The following is a 16,458-nucleotide window of genomic DNA, read 5'->3' as shown; positions in this document are numbered from 1 at the left end:
GCTTACCATTTGATGAGTTTGACAAATTTGTGTACTTTATAATATATAGCACCTATCAAGATGTCATTAGTTTTGAAAGTTCTTCCTCAGCTAACCATCTCTGTTTACCAGTGGCAGTTATTAATTTGATTTTTCTATTGTAGATTACTTTTGCCCATTTTAGAACTTCTTCTAAAAGGAAGCACAAAGTGTACATGCTTTATCATAAGTCTTCCTTCATTCAATATGGTGCTTGTGAGACTCTTCCATGTTGTGTGGCAGTAGCTTGATCATTTTATTGCGGAGTAGCTTTTATTATATGCTTATCATCATATGAAAATTTGTTTTTTAGAAGAAAAGTGTGAATATAATTGCACACTTTTTTGTGGACTTAGGTTTTCATGGGGAAAATCCTTTGGAATGAAATTTTTAGGTCATAGGGTGGATATATCTAAAATTTGGATTATAGAAAAAAGTTTCACTTTTAAAAATATTTTTCTGTGCTGCTATCGAATTCTATAAATAAACTAGATACTTTTGGCTCTTTTTTTCATAAATATAAAAATAAATTCTCCATATTCTTCTCTCTTTCTTCCCATAACCGATTGCTGAAGGGTAGGAGTTTTCTTAAAAAATAGACTTGTAAATTTGTCTCGAGTGGGAGAAACATAAACTACGTTTTGTATTGTTTTCTTGAATGCACTGCCAGCACATGTATGTGCACACACACATGCACATGCACACACACACAGAGGTCATATCTACTTCCCCTTAAAGTCAATAATCTTCATCTGATATAAGCTACTATGATTTAAGCACACCATTTTGGATGGGGGCTCAGGTGGCTGTTGCTTCTATTTTTTAGTGTATAGTTAACATTGGCAGTCACCCTTATAATGATGTGACACCAGCTCCCCTCAAGTACATTGAATAAGCCATGCCTAGCACAGGAGAGGTTGATTTAATTGGCAACACTGTTTGCCCTCACATGATAGTCACTGAAGTAAAACAGAACCTATTTCTCTTTGTTTTTATCTCTTTTTGAAACAACAAAAATGTATTTTAAAATCTTGCAGTTACATAATTTCCATTTCTAAATGTATTTATTTGAATCAGATACCTAAATTAGACTGTTTAGAAACTAAATACGTTAAAGCTATTAAGGGAATACTTGCAGCTTGCAGTTAGAGTATTGTCAACAAAAGATGTGATTAAATAAATTGAATGTTGAAGACTTTAGGCTTATGGTTAACACCAGGTAATTAAAAGTAAGCACTGCTGTGGGAGTGCATTATATATCAGCTGTCCTCTTTACCTCATTAACTGGGGTTTTGCATGTTTATGGAGCTAACTTCAATTAAAAAATACCTTTTAAGTTATGTATAACAAGGTCTTTTAGTTATTTTGGTATAAAGTATTACACTTTAATTGAAATTGGTATATTGTACATACCTGTGTTAGAATAATACACAAAATGAACAATTTTCATTCTATATTTTTGCATTTACTCTTTTACTCATACATTGTTTTTCTATATATTAGTCTCAAAAGATACAGACTTTGGGGTTTAGGAAGAGAAAAACTTGAATTATGTTCCGGTTAGGAGTTATGTGTCTGATTTTTCCCCCTAGAGAATTTCTAAGGTTTTATTATTTTAAATTAGCAATTCCTTAAAATCTATGTAAAAACATGAGGTTAAAAAGATGTCTCATTTCTTTTTTACTTGAGTGCCATTTTTCCTTCTTTACAATACATTTTTAGTTATTTTATGTGTCAGATAATGAAAGATGATCCTAACTTTAAATAATCACGTGGTAAATGTAAATTTAAATGTTAAAAAGGATTATTGTATTTCTAAAAAGTGTTTTAGTCCTAAAAACATTGAAATGTAAATCAGTGCAAGCCGTATGGAAGAGATTTTGTGTTGGAAAAATATTCTAAATTGCGTATGAAAATAAACATAGGAAGGGAAGTTAGAAATAGTTTCTTTTTTTATTCTAAAATTAGATGTAATTAGCTTGTGATCTATATTTTTCAGTGTATTTGTTTATTTATTTATTTATTTTTCATTACAGAAGTGTTGTCATTGCAACAAAAAAATCGGCAGTCTTACCATCCATGCTTGCTACCAGTGCACCTACCAATGCTGTTAGTGTGGTGTCTTCAGCAGAGTCTGCCCAGGTCTCTGATGGGATAGGAGAGTCACCAGGTGAGTTAGTTGTCTGTGAAGTCACCAAAAAAGTGTTTCTCTATTCCACTTTAGCAAAGTTAAGGATTTATGAAAAAGTCCAGAACCTTGTTAGGCACACTAGAAGCCATTGTGCTTTATTTTATACTATACTGTTGCATTGTTTACTAATTTTCTGAGTGAACTGGAGCATGATTAAATACAGAGTTTCAGTATTTTCTCCACTGAAATTTAATACTGTGTAATAGATTAGATAGATGCTTCTAGTTAGGTGAAGGATGAGTGCATACACAATATATGGGTGTATATATCTCAATAAGAAGGTTTTGGTGACGTATAGCTTTAAAAATGGTTATTGTTGGTTTATATAATGTCTACTGGTTTTTTAAAGCCTGTTTTTATGAATTGGAAATGGAGTACTGTTCTGAAGTACATCTGCATTCTAGCACTAGTTATATTGCTTCAAAATATTTTATAGATTTTCCTTTTGCTCATTTCCTTCTACACTCTTTCCAACTCTAAAAGCATGTAGATAAATGGGTACAAGTTCCTCTGTCCCCCTATGTTTCCTGGAAGCTTAGTGGTGATATCAGGGAAACTTGAAGAATATGTATTATGAAAATGAGCAAGTTAGGAAAAGGGATGTTCACATCATGAGATGTTCTGTTTCATAAAAAAAAAAATAAGATAGGGTACCCACCAAGGGACTTGTTTTGTGACTGCAGCTTGAACCTAATGGAAGAGAACGGAATTTCGAAGGAATAACTTCGTGGATTTTATGATAAATAATGTTTTTACTTCTTTTGAAATATTTTGAGCAAGGTTTTGTGTTCTGTCTGCTGTTCAGCTTTTATTTTTATTTTTTGGTACTGGAGATCAAATTCATGGTTTTGTGTTTACCAGGCAAGTGTTTTTTGAGTCACTGAGCTAAATCCCTGGCTCTGTTCTGCTTTTATTTGACTAAGTAGTATATCTCAGAGAGTTTTGGTTCAAACTTCATGTTGTTTCTAGACTGTGGTCACGGATTTTTATTCCCCATGCTATGTGTGATAGTCAGGTGTTCAAGAAAAAAAAGGGATGCAATGCTGTAACTGTTCATTTTTGTCTTCCTTGGTTTTTTCCCTCACTTGTATTAACAGAAATTTTTTTTGTAGTTTTAAATGCAATTAATGCTTTACAAACTTCATAATGTTTATGAAAACATCATATGAAAAACTATTCATAGTATGTTAAGTTTAAAAAACTAAGAATTTATAAATCTATGAGTATACATTGTGTTAAAAGCAAGAAAATATACTGTTAAATTATTTGGTTATCTCGATGTAGTTTTATTGATAGTTTTGATTTTCAAAGTTTACTTTTAGTATCTTTTGCAAAGTTTTGTAAGTAGACATTTTTATTCTTAGGAAAAAGTAGATACGAAATAATTTCTACCTGGAAACCAAAAGCTGCAGTATTGTAGAGTTTTGTGCTACTTTGATTTTTATGTTTAACAAAAAAAACAGTTTTAAATTATAGACTTTTTTTAAAATCAATTTTAGGTTGACAAGAAAAATTGAGTGGAAAGTGTAGAGTTGTCATATGTCCTGCATCCCTCTCATCCTGGAGAAAATCTATTTTGGTTTAAATAAATGAATCTTTGCCCCTTTACCCCCATCCAAAGTCCTTAAAAAAATAATGTGGTTTTTCTAGCCCCTTTTGGGGAAAACAGAGTAGTTGCCAATGTCTGTTAAACTGGTCGCTAGCATCTTTGAAATTCAATGATTATGAATATCTCAGTAACTTCCCAGAGCAAACATAGCAATTTGTGAAGTTCAAAGTACACTTAGTACTGTTCTTTTTGGTTAGTTTGAATGTGTTACCCTTTAATTCAGTTATGGAACAGAGTAAATAGGATCCTTTGAAGACTTTTAAGTATAGTCTTCCAAATTTAAATTGGAGTTTTCCAAAACAAAGAAAAAAAAATCCTACAGTTTTCAAAGAAGATGTCATGAAACAGAAGGTTGAAATATTTGCATAACATTTAACATAAAACAATGTTCTGCGTTTCTTTGTGAAGACATTGTAGTTTTTGTTTAATCAATCCAATATATTTAAATGCAGAATTTGCTGTTTTGAAAACTATTGTATTTATTTGCCAAAAAACTATAAAATCCTGTATTATTGATCTGACCTAAGATATACCTAATGCACCATTTTCCCATTATTGTAGTGGCGTATAATGTGCAGTTCTGGTGTTTCTCAAATAATTCACTGGTTTTTCATGTTGATCCAGATCTTTAACTATTTTCTGTCCCTCCTTGACCCTGTTGATTGATTGTTGGCACTGGGGATCAAACCTAAGGCTTTGCATATGCTAAGCAGTTACTCTACCACATGACTGACTGCACCCCAGTCCTTTTACTTATTCCATATCTTTGTGATGTGGATCTTTATTTTTAAAAAATCAATTATTTTGATTTTCATATGTGACCTGACTTATCCTTTTCTTCTTTCAGTGTGCTCTTGTTACTGTTGTATAGGTTCTCCATTTTATTACTTTAATTCTGATAATTAATTCCATAGATTTCTTTGTTGATAAGAAAAAACAATCTTACTTGGTCTTGGTTTTTCAGTCATCTTGCTTCTTACTGTCTGTGGTCTCATGTTATATACTTTTGCCTACCACACTAGACTTAATACCTTTGGTGATAGGTATTCCTTTTTACCAGAATCTCTCCCCTCCAAAGAGTCTTCTCTTCTTGGTCAGTCCATTTTATTTTTTTTTATTTAAAGAGAAAAAAGAAAGGAAATAAAAAAAACAAAGCAGTAACAGGGTACAAATAATACAGAATTTCAAGAAAAAAAAATACACAGTAAGAAATCACTAGTTAATAGGTTACACATTGTCATCTTAGAAACAGTCATCCAAATTATAAAATTAAAGCATATAAAAAGTGGACATTCATACAGTGAGATTGCAGACAGTTCCGTTCAATGATCCAACAAAAGCTCAGGTTTTCCATCCTACACACTCAAGCATACATGCAGTTATATCCCTTAGTGGGTCAGTCATTTTAACTAATGGATTTTTGTTTTATTTGCTGGGTCTCTATTTACCATTAAGAAAAACCTGTATCTCTTTCATAAAAAAATAATTAATTTTCTTTGTCCTGGTTCCATCAAAATTTGTGAAAAAATAAATTGTGGATGAATTGATTATTGTATGGTATTCTGAGCAGACAATTGATTCTTAAAATCTGAGTAAGTTAGGTATGAGTCTTAGTTTGGTCTTGAATTATTCTCCTTATATAAGAATTTAGTTCATATATGTTCTGATAGACCTTACTCTTTGTACTTTGCCTATCATCCAAAAAATGAACTGCTAAAATTCAGTAATACATTATTAATTCACAAAACTTTGATAGTATAAATTCATTAGTATGTAAAAGCTCTGATAGTGGTAATTCTTTAGTACAAGGAATCTCCATAAAAGAACTGTAAATATACAACATTAATTATGAGTTTCACAGCAGAAAGGCTTAAACTGTTTGAAATATTAATATTAAAGTAGGACTTCTTTTTTTCTGTTTAAGATAGGTCTCGCTTTGCAATTCCAGCTGGCCCTGAACTCACTTTGTAGCCCAGGCTGGTCTCAAACTTGTAATGATTCCTCCTGCTTCAGCCTCCTAAGTGCTGGGATGACAGGTGTACGCCACCACACTTAGCTAAAGTAGGACTTTACATTTACATATCACTAAAGAGAAACTTAAGACTAGATAGAGGGATACTAGAAAGAGAATTAGAACTTTGCACTTTTAAAATATGATACAAATATAAAAATTAAGAATCTTTTGCATTTGCTGTTAAATGATACATATTATGAAATCTATAATATACATAACCTCCCTTTTAAGATTTAAAACATTTTTGTTAGTATATGTTTACAGTATACAAATTTCTCTTGAGTGTTAAAAGTCCTTCAGTAAATGAGAAGTTATATTTTTTGTATATGCATGTTTTCAAAGAAAGTAAAAAAGAAAACAAAGTTTAGTAAATGTAGAAAAGCCTGGAAAATTTAAAGTTATTCATCAGCAAAGATTTAATAACTTAGTATACAGTCTAATTCTGCATCTTAATATGCCATTACTTTTTTTCAAATATAGTTATTTTTCTTCCATGTCACAAAAGTATTTTATAAATTATTAAATTAAAAGTGAGTCTAAGTAAATAAAGAAATGAAGTGATTTGTTCTCCAATAACTTATATGTTTGCTAATTTGCAAAATTTAGCAGTTTCACTACTTAATAAAATAATAGGCTCCATTCTGTTTGTCAGAATCGTGTACATTATTAACTAGAAGAATCTTCTTTAATGTTAGGGGAAAGTATTTGGGTCATGACAATTTTTGTTTTATGTAATATTTAACCCAAGAGACTTACCTTTACTAATTCAACAAAATTTTCATTTATTCAGTGAGAAGTTTTTGCTGGTCACATAGACCACCCTTACAGAATTAAGTGGTCCAAGAGACAGACAGACAGACAGACAGACAGACAGACACACACACACACACACACACACACACACACACACACAAACACACACACATACGCTCATACCCATGCACACAAAGTACAGTGTTTTAGTGTTTGAGTATTAAAATTTTGCATTCGTTGTAATAATTCTTTATTGTAAGGGATGTCAGTTATTTAGACCCTTAGGGAAACTGAATAAACAATTGACTATTCCCTTGATAGATGCTAGATGGATGATCTATTTCCATTTTCCTTTTTATTCTTTTAAATGCCTGGAAACCTGTCTGTTTGAAAGAGCCAGTTTATCAGTGGAAGGATAAGGAAAAGATAAGTCAGTATTCTTCTACATGTTAGAACTAGCTTCTGCACTTGGATTTTTGTGATCCTCTGTTGGAAATATTTAATGTTAATCCAAAGTAAATTTCTCATGAGTTTATTGTTTTCCTGAGTTGAAAATATGCTTACTATATTTGAGACTACATTTTCTTTCTGTTGATAGTGAAGTACAATTTGGTATGAAATTGCTTATACATTTAGTTTATTCTCTTATGTGAATATTTTTTGTCTTGCAACTATTGCCAGTTAATTTATTCTTGTTGGCCAAGCATCTTCTAAATTAGACCATTTTGTAAATCTCTTTTTGTTATAGTCTCCTTTAGGCATGAAAATTGTCATGTCTTCTAGGGTAGTGTCAGGAAGTAATTCTTGTATTGTTTCACTTATAGCCTTCTGTTTCGGATTTTAATGTGCACTTTAACTCATTAAAATTAGATCAGTTAGCGCAGTAAAAGCTAATTTTGTTTTACAATTACTGTCTAATGCTTCGTATAAACATCTTTTGGGGATTTATTATTCCCATCATTTACGTAGATGGGTCCTTATGTGTTCCTTTCTGTTAACCTGATAGAAGTTCAAGAAGACCTATCAAGACATTTTAGGGGACGAAGTAGAAATAAACGTATACGTGTTAACATGAGGAAATATGTGTCTTGGTTTCATTTTAAAATTCATCCTGTGCATGTTGACCACTAGTTGCCAGGCTGAAGCTTTATGTGTATGATTCATTCTCATTTGAGGCAGGATGTTGGGAATGTGAGTGAATGTTACCAATCCAAAATCCCAGTAAAAAGAAAAGTCAACCCTGATTGTCAAAGAAAGGGGAATAAAGAATGTGGTGGAAAGGAAAGACTATACTTAGGTTCATTTTGTACTGTGTGCTCTTACTCTAACATGTGAGCTGAGTAATTGTGCACAAGTTAATTGGGACAGATTGCTCCACTGCCTGCTCTTCCAAAGGAACCAGGCAGGGCTGGGGGAGGCGTAGTTAGCTTCGTAGTTCAGATTTCTGTATCTTTGTGTTTGAGACCTGCTAATCAAAACTGATAATTACTGATTATGTATTCTCTTACAGCCCAAGCATATTACTGGAAGGTCAGGTTGCCCCATATCCTTACTATTTCTTAATCAGTTAGATCTATAAAACCTCTGCATAGATGTTAGCTGTGCTTGTGCATACCTAGAATTTAACTTTGTCTTACCTAGAAGCTGCATTGAATCAGAATGCCCAGAGACAGTTAGGGTGGCCTTAGAAAGTTATGGGGGTGCTGTGAGGTACTGATTAGATTTCAGGAAAAGGCTTTCTACTAGGGGACAATAGCCATGTTTAGTTTTTATACCAATTGATAAATGAAAAAATTAGAAATCCACTTTTATAACAGTTATATCTAGGGTTGATTCTTTGCTTTTTCAGTTTCCAATAGAACTGGTTTTAAATTTTTTTTTAACTGAATCTAAAGGACACTTTCAAAGCTTCATTTACGTTCAACTGTATTGAGGAACTGGGGAGGGGAAGAGGAAGTAAAAAGAATTAAGATATGTTTTGTAAGTGCACCAGTTCCCTATGGTGAATAAAATCTTTTAAGCACTGCAAAAGTGTACATGCTAGTAAAAAAACCAGTTTAACATTGTTAATAAACCAGCCTTGTTTTGCCCATTGTATAATATGCTAGTCACTGGAAGAAAAAGTTTTGCAAAATTGGCTTTATTCATGAGGCAAGGTGCCAGTTTATTTATGACATGGAGAATCAGGGTGGACTAAGGCACATGGATGGGTGACTGGATACAGGGAGAGGTGAAGTAGTCAGTGGTCTGCACATGTGGAGTCAGACTTCATGACCCTGTGTAGGTACATGTGCAAAAGCGTCAGTGTGATCTGAGCATAGAGTTTTCAGCCCTTTATATCAGAAGGTCACTCCTTGGACCTCTTGGATGGGCTCAAGTAAAAGGCCAGTGATTTGAGATGGTAAAGGTCCCGAAAAGCAACCCCGGTGAGTGTTATCCTTGTGAACTGTGTATCAGATGTATTATCATGGCAAAACTAATGAGAATATACTGCTTGGCCTTGTGATCTCTCATGTTGATGATAAAAGCAAATGAAACTAGAGGCTTTATCTGGGTTTTCCCCTCAGTTTTACATCAGATCAATAACTGTTGAAGGAGTTTGGTATACTTCAGCTTCAGGTACAGACTAAAGTGAAACGTAATCATTTTCTTTGCACATTTAAAGTGAAGAGAGTTGTCATTTATTATTTGTTTGCTATTGATCAAGTCCTTTCGAAGTACTTTAATTCTCAAGCTAATTATTGAACTAAGCATCACTGTTAACTTATAGATGAGTAAAGTAAGGCATAGAGGGCTTCAGTAACTTGCCCATGGTCACATAGTGAATTGCAGAGCCTGCATTCAAACTCGTGCTTCCTAAATCATTTCAGTCTTAAAACAACTGTTTATGGGTATTGTTGTGATTAGAGATTTGCCTGATAGCAAACAAGTTAGGATTCATTTTGAAAACAACTGGATTGCAGGTGATTGGTAAGGTGATTTCTGCTAGGGCAAAACATTTTTCTAAGAAATACTGATAATGGAAGTTATCTAGAGGTTGATGATGGAGATAGCCCGGGAGGTTGGCAGGGTTCCTGTAGTGTGGTAGAGAAAGGCTGTGGGCTAGGACAGCTTGGTGTTTTGTTTTGAAAATGGGGAAGAGAAAAGAGAATGGGTTTTAGGAGAAGAAGAGTGGAAAATCTTTTTAATTTCTTGTGGGAATTTTGTAGGTAAGTTTATATATATATATATATATATATATATATATATATAAAATAGAAGGCAAAGAGAAAATGAAAATGGTTGGCATACACTACACACAAGTATAATGAATCACTCTGATCACTTTGCAAGACTGGGAAAGTGATATTGGAGGATCTGTATTTTAAGTAATTTGCATTATTTTAGGTATTGTAAGAATCCTGTTATATTTTGGTAATATTCTTACTTTCTGTAACATACTGGTACAGATGACTTAAGAGGAAGACTAGAATTTTGCATAGTGAATAATCACTGCACACTTGAAAAGTATAATGTATGGTAAAAGTTACATATTAGTGATTATAAATAAAAAATGATTATAAGTCATGAGGAAAAACATTCCAATAAAAATTCTTATATTTCGGAGTTCCGGAAGAACATGACGGATAGATAGCAGCAGCCTTGGAGGCTGTCTGAGAAACCGCACTTGAAATCCAGGAATAGTGCCGGGCAGAAAGTCCTAGGCAAGGGGGGATATTCTTTGCTGACCCAGGAACGAACTAAATTAAGAGAAACCAACTAGAAAATGCAATCCCGGTGATACAGCAGGAACAGATAAGGTCTCAGCACAGATGCTGGACCTCGTGACACTGGAAACTGTGATCTAAATCTCCTGCAGCTGCTGTTGCTTCCTGGTCGGCACAGCGAGGAGAGAGGCGCAAAAGCTCGGAGAGTGGGAAGCATTGAATGGAGTTGGGAGCAGGGCTGGCAGGGTGCCCTGCATCGACCTGTGGTGAGTGAGCGGATCGGGACCATTTCATAGAGAAGGAAGCTTCAGCGGAGGACATACTCGGACTGGGCAAACTTCCTGGAACAAGATGCTGTAGTGACTTCAGTCACATATCCCCCTCTCAAGCGGGATTGGTGGGGAGTGCCTGGCCTGCGAGACACCGCTGGCTGAGACCCAGTAGGCTAGCCCAACCCAGGTCCCAGCACCTGGAGGTACACCCTATCGGTGAAGCCTTCAGTAGGTTGACCTGGAGGGGCAGGCCCAGCATAGACTGTCCAGGTCTGTGTCTCCCTGGTGAGCTGCAGTGGGTGGGAACACCTAGCCGGTGCAATTCAAACAGACTGTGGCCGACAGGGAAGGAAGCTGGGCCTCCTATATACGCTTATATATAAGGAACAAAGAATATTGGAAGAGGGAGCAACAAGAAAAGGTCCTCGGCTCCCAATCCTGAGAAACATGCAATAGCAGACACGGCACCAATAGACATAAAGCGCTATCTCCAGAGCCTCATAGACGAGTTCAGGAATGAAGTTATTAATGACCTGAAGCAAGACATAAGCAGAATAGTTAGAGAAATGCTAAGCACCGCCCAAGAAAAAACAGATGGTGGAATGGAAGAAGAGAAAAAAAGGGGAGAATTGTTTGATGGAGAAAATAGAGAGAGCATAGAATATGTGAAGCAGGTTCAAAGAGATTACCAGGAAACTAAAAACTCTATCGAAAACTGGCATGACAGCTTGAAAGAAACTAAGGATAGATTACCTGAACTGGAGGGCAGATTTGTAATATGGGAGAATGAAATGAAAAACTTCTTAAAAGTAACAAAAAAACAAATAGCAACAATACAAAAGCTAGAAGATGATGAGGATCTATAACTTAAGCATTAAGAACATAAGAGAAGAAATGGGGACCCAAACAAATGAACTACAAAAGCTATTCACAGAAATAATCCAAGAGAATTTCCCTAATTTAGCAAATGGTAAACATACTCAGATATATGAGGCATACAGGACTCTAGCCACCTACAACCCAAACAGAGCTACACCCAGGCATATAATAATCAAAATTCCAAAAATACAATATAAGAACAGAATATTAAAAGCCGTCAGAGACAAGAAACAGATCACTTACAAGGGAACACCCATTAGAAGTACAGCAGACTTCTCAGCACAAACCATCAAATCATGAAGAGCGTGGGGGGGGGGAATAATTGAAGCTTTGAAAGATAATAACCTCCAGCCAAGATTGATATATCCTGCACAATTGTCCCTAGAAATTGATGGAAAAACAAGGTGCTTCCAGAATAAAGAGAAACTAGGGGAATTTGCAACGACTAATTCAACTCTACAGAGAATACTGCAGGATAGTCTAAAAAAGGAAAATACCAAGATTCCAGGAATAGTGGCAGAGAGGCCACAATGAATAGAGCAGAAAACGAAATGAAGAAGACAAACTGACAACAAACAACAGAAAAAGAGCTCAACAGAAATGAGGCAGAGAAGATCGGAAGGTAGGAACAGCTATTTTGGAGAAAACAAGACATCATAATAGCTAGTGCTGATTTAGTATCATCTTGTTTTGAAGTCCCATCAAGTGTGTATTCTTCAGTCTCCATCGGTCTTAAAAGATTGTATTTTATTGGATTTTATTATATATGATAATATAAACAAAAACTTTTATAGACAAGGATTTTATATAGAAGCCATTGTTCATTTTCTGTTAATTGGTCCTAAATACCCTGTAATAATGTCATTCTCTTGAATGGTTTTATAGTGTCTTGTTACGTTTGGTGCTATAGTATACGAAGTTATACTCAAATATTTCAAGGAAAGAGACACTATGGTAACTATTTTTATGTCAGGATATCTTGTGGTGAAACACTATTTTGCTCATATGGTTATGATTTGACCTGCGCTGTTCTGTTGTTATGCCCTCTTTTATCTCAATCCCCTTTTTTTGAATTATTTACTTTTTTCTTTTTATTTTTTTAATTAAGGGAAAAATAAATGAAAAATAGCAGGATACATTATAGTAACCTACTTTGATTACCTATTAACTTGATTTGAAATCCTGTATTGCCCTCACCATCTTGTTTTGACTGATTTTCCTCTATTCTGCTTTGCTTGATAGTACCAAGTTCGAAAGTATAGGCATAACTGTGGCGACAATAAGAATCATTATGATGCCCATTCCGGTTGACTATTATTTTCTTTTAAAATCCTGTAATGCCTCCAATGCTTTGGTTTTATTCTTTACTGTTTAGTTCAATTTTATTATAACTGCCAATTCTTCTTAAAACAGCAAGAGACAGTATGGTAACCATTGTTGATCACCTCATATTTTGTTTTTACATTATCTATTATGTCCATCTTTTTGATGTGACTGACTCTGTTCTGATATGTTGCATTGGTTTTACTCTCTTCAAAAAAAGTAATAAGAACTGTGGGAGTAATAAAACTCAAAATGTGTAATTGTCATTGTATAAAAGAAAAGAAAAGAAAAGAAAATGCTTTAAAGGTTATAACTGCATATATGTTTAAGTATATAAGATAGATAATATTACTGAGTGTTTTTTGGATCATTGAACAAAACTGTTTGCACTCTCACTGTTTGAAAGTCCACTTTATATGCTTCAATAATGTAACAACTATTTCTAAGATGAGAATATGTAATCTATTAACTAGTGATTTCTTACTGTTTATTTTTTAAGTTTTGTATTACTTGTAGCCTTTTTCTGTTTTTTTCCTTTTTCTCCTTAAATAAAAAAAAAATTCTTATATTTCCTGTTTCATGAAATGACCAGTTAATTTGGAAGACACATTCAATTTCACCAATAATAAAGGAGTGTTAATTGTGTTTATTGTTTCTCAAAGGCAAGTTGGCAACATGCATGAACATTTAAAGTGTGTTTTTATTAACTTTTAGGAAGATATGTAAACAAAGTCACATAGATTTCTGTAGGCTTATAACAAAACATTGTTCTTATATCAAAGAAAAAACAATTAGAAAACAGTTAAAGTGGCAAAAGCAGGTTTTATTCACAGTAATGCAGTAGGGGAAAGGAAACCATAGCATAGAACTGGCTTAATTCTGTAATACAGTGTTACCAAGTGAGATTTTATAGCCAGATTGATGGACAGGAAATTACCAAGAGGAGATATCAGAGGTAAAGGAGGATTCTGGTTAAACCAGCATAAGAGGATTCTGGCTGAATATTGCCATCTCATGTGTCATGTGTGTGGTAAAGGATATGAACCTCCTATGATCACATATTACCTGGGCAGATGTTAGAGGATAAAGAGCCCAGTTAGATGTATGTGTAGGATAGGGCTAGAGGGGAGGTTCTTGTTAAATTGATTTAGCATAGTTCTTGTTAAAACTGGGTTTCACAAAGAAGAGCACAGATAGACCTGGCAGGTGGTTTAGGAGTCTGACTAGGCAAAAAAAGTTGGGACTAGGCAAAAAAAAAAAAAAAAAAAAAGAAAAGAAAAAAAGAAAAAAAAATATCTTTGCCATAAACTGGAAACAACACAAATGAAAGTCTCTAAATTTAGGTTGATCTGGTATTTTCTCATCATTAGGAGACTGTTTCTTCAAGAGGAATATTAAAGGACAGATATGAAAAATGTTCAGTCACGTAGAGCTTATTCTTCATCGTCATTGTCATCAATAGCAGCAGCAGCAGAGCTGTAGTACTGGTGTACTGGGAATTAAACCCAGGGCCTTGTGTATGCTAAGCACATGCTGTAACTCTGCGCTGTGTTCCCAGCCCTTTGCTTAATTTTGATTTGTCTCAATACTGATGACAGCTTTGAGCACTTGATCAGAGTGGTGCATATCAGGTTCCCTCCCCTCATTCTTTGCTCCCTCTTCTCTGCTACCTTTCTTCCATCTTTCCTTCTGTTTGAATGTGGGGCCTCATGCATACTAGGCAAGCACTGTACCTCAGAGCTATACTTTCAGCTGCAAGTTTGTGTAAAATTACACTTTCTCTTTTAATTCATAATATTTTGTGAGGAAATACATTGAGGAAATACATTGAAATTCATTAAATATCCCATTCCTCAGATTGTTAATTTGTTCATATCAATATGGCCTTGTGGTTTCCTCTTTACCTCACTATTTTATGCTCATCCCCAGTTTAGATAATGGGAATCCCTTCAAGTTAGCTCCTATGTCCTTGTGACATATGCTGTGAGTTCTTGGGTGTGCCCTTACCTTCTAGAATATACAAGTACATGTTTGATGCTCATTTTATGCTTTTCTTCTATATTGCAAGTAAGTTTTTTCTTTTAGTAAATAGTATTTGGAAACTAAGATCTCCTAAGAGATTTTAAAATGCTGTTCCTTCCAGATCTTTTCAGTGGGCGTAGATAGGGACAGTGTATATACACTTTTATTATCTATATATTTTTATGGATACTTAAAAGTATACATAAAATGTGTACACTCATTCATAAATGTTTATTTTGGTATCTCTTTATTATAACATGATTTAACAGAGGAAACTTTAATTTCCAGCCTTTACCTCATAGTTTTTTTTTTCCTTCTACTTAGTGCCCTCTTCTCACTGTTTGGGCTCTGGTACTTTTAGGCCAGTCCTGTTAGGGATTCTTCAGCAGTCATCCTGATACAGACTCTTTCTTAATGTATTCTAGATAACCAGTAGTTTATAAGTGTTTGGGAAAAAGGAATTTCATTCTCTTTTGAGCACATTATTTTTCTATTTTGTTCATGATGAGAATATAACTCATTGTAGTTGTAATACAGAGTTACAGATTCTTAGAGTCCTAGACTTTTAAAACCAGTTGTATGAATTGCCATAATTTTGGACCTTTGTAATGAGAAGAGTGAAAAGTTTTCTATGGCATCTGACTTTGGAATCAAGTAACAGTAGAACCCTTAATTCTTAGATATTTACTTTTCCCACAAGCATATCTTTAGCAACATTGTATTCCATGAATTTAGCTTGAAAAACTGTTTATCCTGGTGTGTTTGTGTGTATATACACATATACATATGTATATGTGTATATATATATACACCCACCCATATACATACATATATTTATTTCTTTTTTAATTTTAAAAAGGATAAAACTAAGGAAAATAAAACAGAATAAAACCAATCAAAATAAACCAGTATAAGTGACCCAGGACTTTAATACCTTACGAAAACAACATTAATTACCATAATGCCTTTTGTTTTTTTCCAAATAGCTACTGATACCTTGGGCATAGTAAAAATTGAACAGAACAGAATAAAATAGAAACAATAAAAACAAAACAATGAATGCAATAAAGGACTTCAAAAAAGCCAACAGTAAATCCAAAATGGCTACCATAAAATGTCTTGCTATCTTTCAAATAGCTACGCATGCTATTAGATTTAACATAATCAAATAAAAGAGAATAAAGCCCAACCCTACAAAACAATGAAAGTGATACAGTTTTCAGGCAGAGATCACCTCCTGGTGAGGACTGGTTCTCTCGTCCTGATGTCTGAGAATGGCGCTGACTCATGGAGAAGCTGTGTGTGTGTGCCATGTGTATATATATTTCTTGGTAATAGAAACTGGCAATGTAAAGTTTTCAAATATTTTCAGAAATGTTAGATTTGATCCTGTTGCTTTCTTGATTTTGCTCCATCATTAGTTTTCAATTGTCTGCTCACTACAGTTGTATACCTTTGATTGTAAAATACTTCTTGATTTGAGAGGTGCTACTGTATGGAATACTGTGGATGGTACATTTTACCATCATGAAATAGGTCATATAGAAAAGTACTCTAAAGTAGAGATTTCCTTAAACTATTCTTTTTAAAATAGGACCTGGATTGCTACCTTTCTCATCTCAGTTTTTTCTCTTCATGACTTCATGTAACGCGTGTGTGTCAGTGTGTGT

The 16,458-nt window shown here is 34.1% G+C and overlaps 1 protein-coding gene across 6 annotated transcripts in view; it reads left to right on the top strand.

Moving 5' to 3' along the window:
* The window catches only part of Lrba (LPS responsive beige-like anchor protein), a 662,281-nt gene that overhangs the window by 176,553 nt on the left and 469,270 nt on the right, over nucleotides 1–16,458 (top strand). For all 6 annotated transcript variants that reach the window (XR_010039211.1, XR_010039212.1, XM_003476894.5 and 3 more), the window contains exon 31: nucleotides 2,055–2,188. Coding sequence is in view for 4 of the 6 variants with exons in the window: in XM_003476894.5 (XP_003476942.2) it covers nucleotides 2,055–2,188 (134 nt within the window). In the remaining 2 variants the exon portion in view is untranslated. The remainder of the gene's footprint in view (nucleotides 1–2,054; nucleotides 2,189–16,458) is intronic.

Source organism: Cavia porcellus, unplaced genomic scaffold (genome assembly GCF_034190915.1).
Source record: "Cavia porcellus strain 051 isolate PalLab524CR breed Dunkin Hartley unplaced genomic scaffold, mCavPor4.1 scaffold_14, whole genome shotgun sequence".
NCBI lineage: Eukaryota > Metazoa > Chordata > Mammalia > Rodentia > Caviidae > Cavia > Cavia porcellus.
The sequence above is the reverse complement of the archived record's forward strand: the minus strand, read 5'-3'. Positions and strand labels throughout refer to the sequence as shown.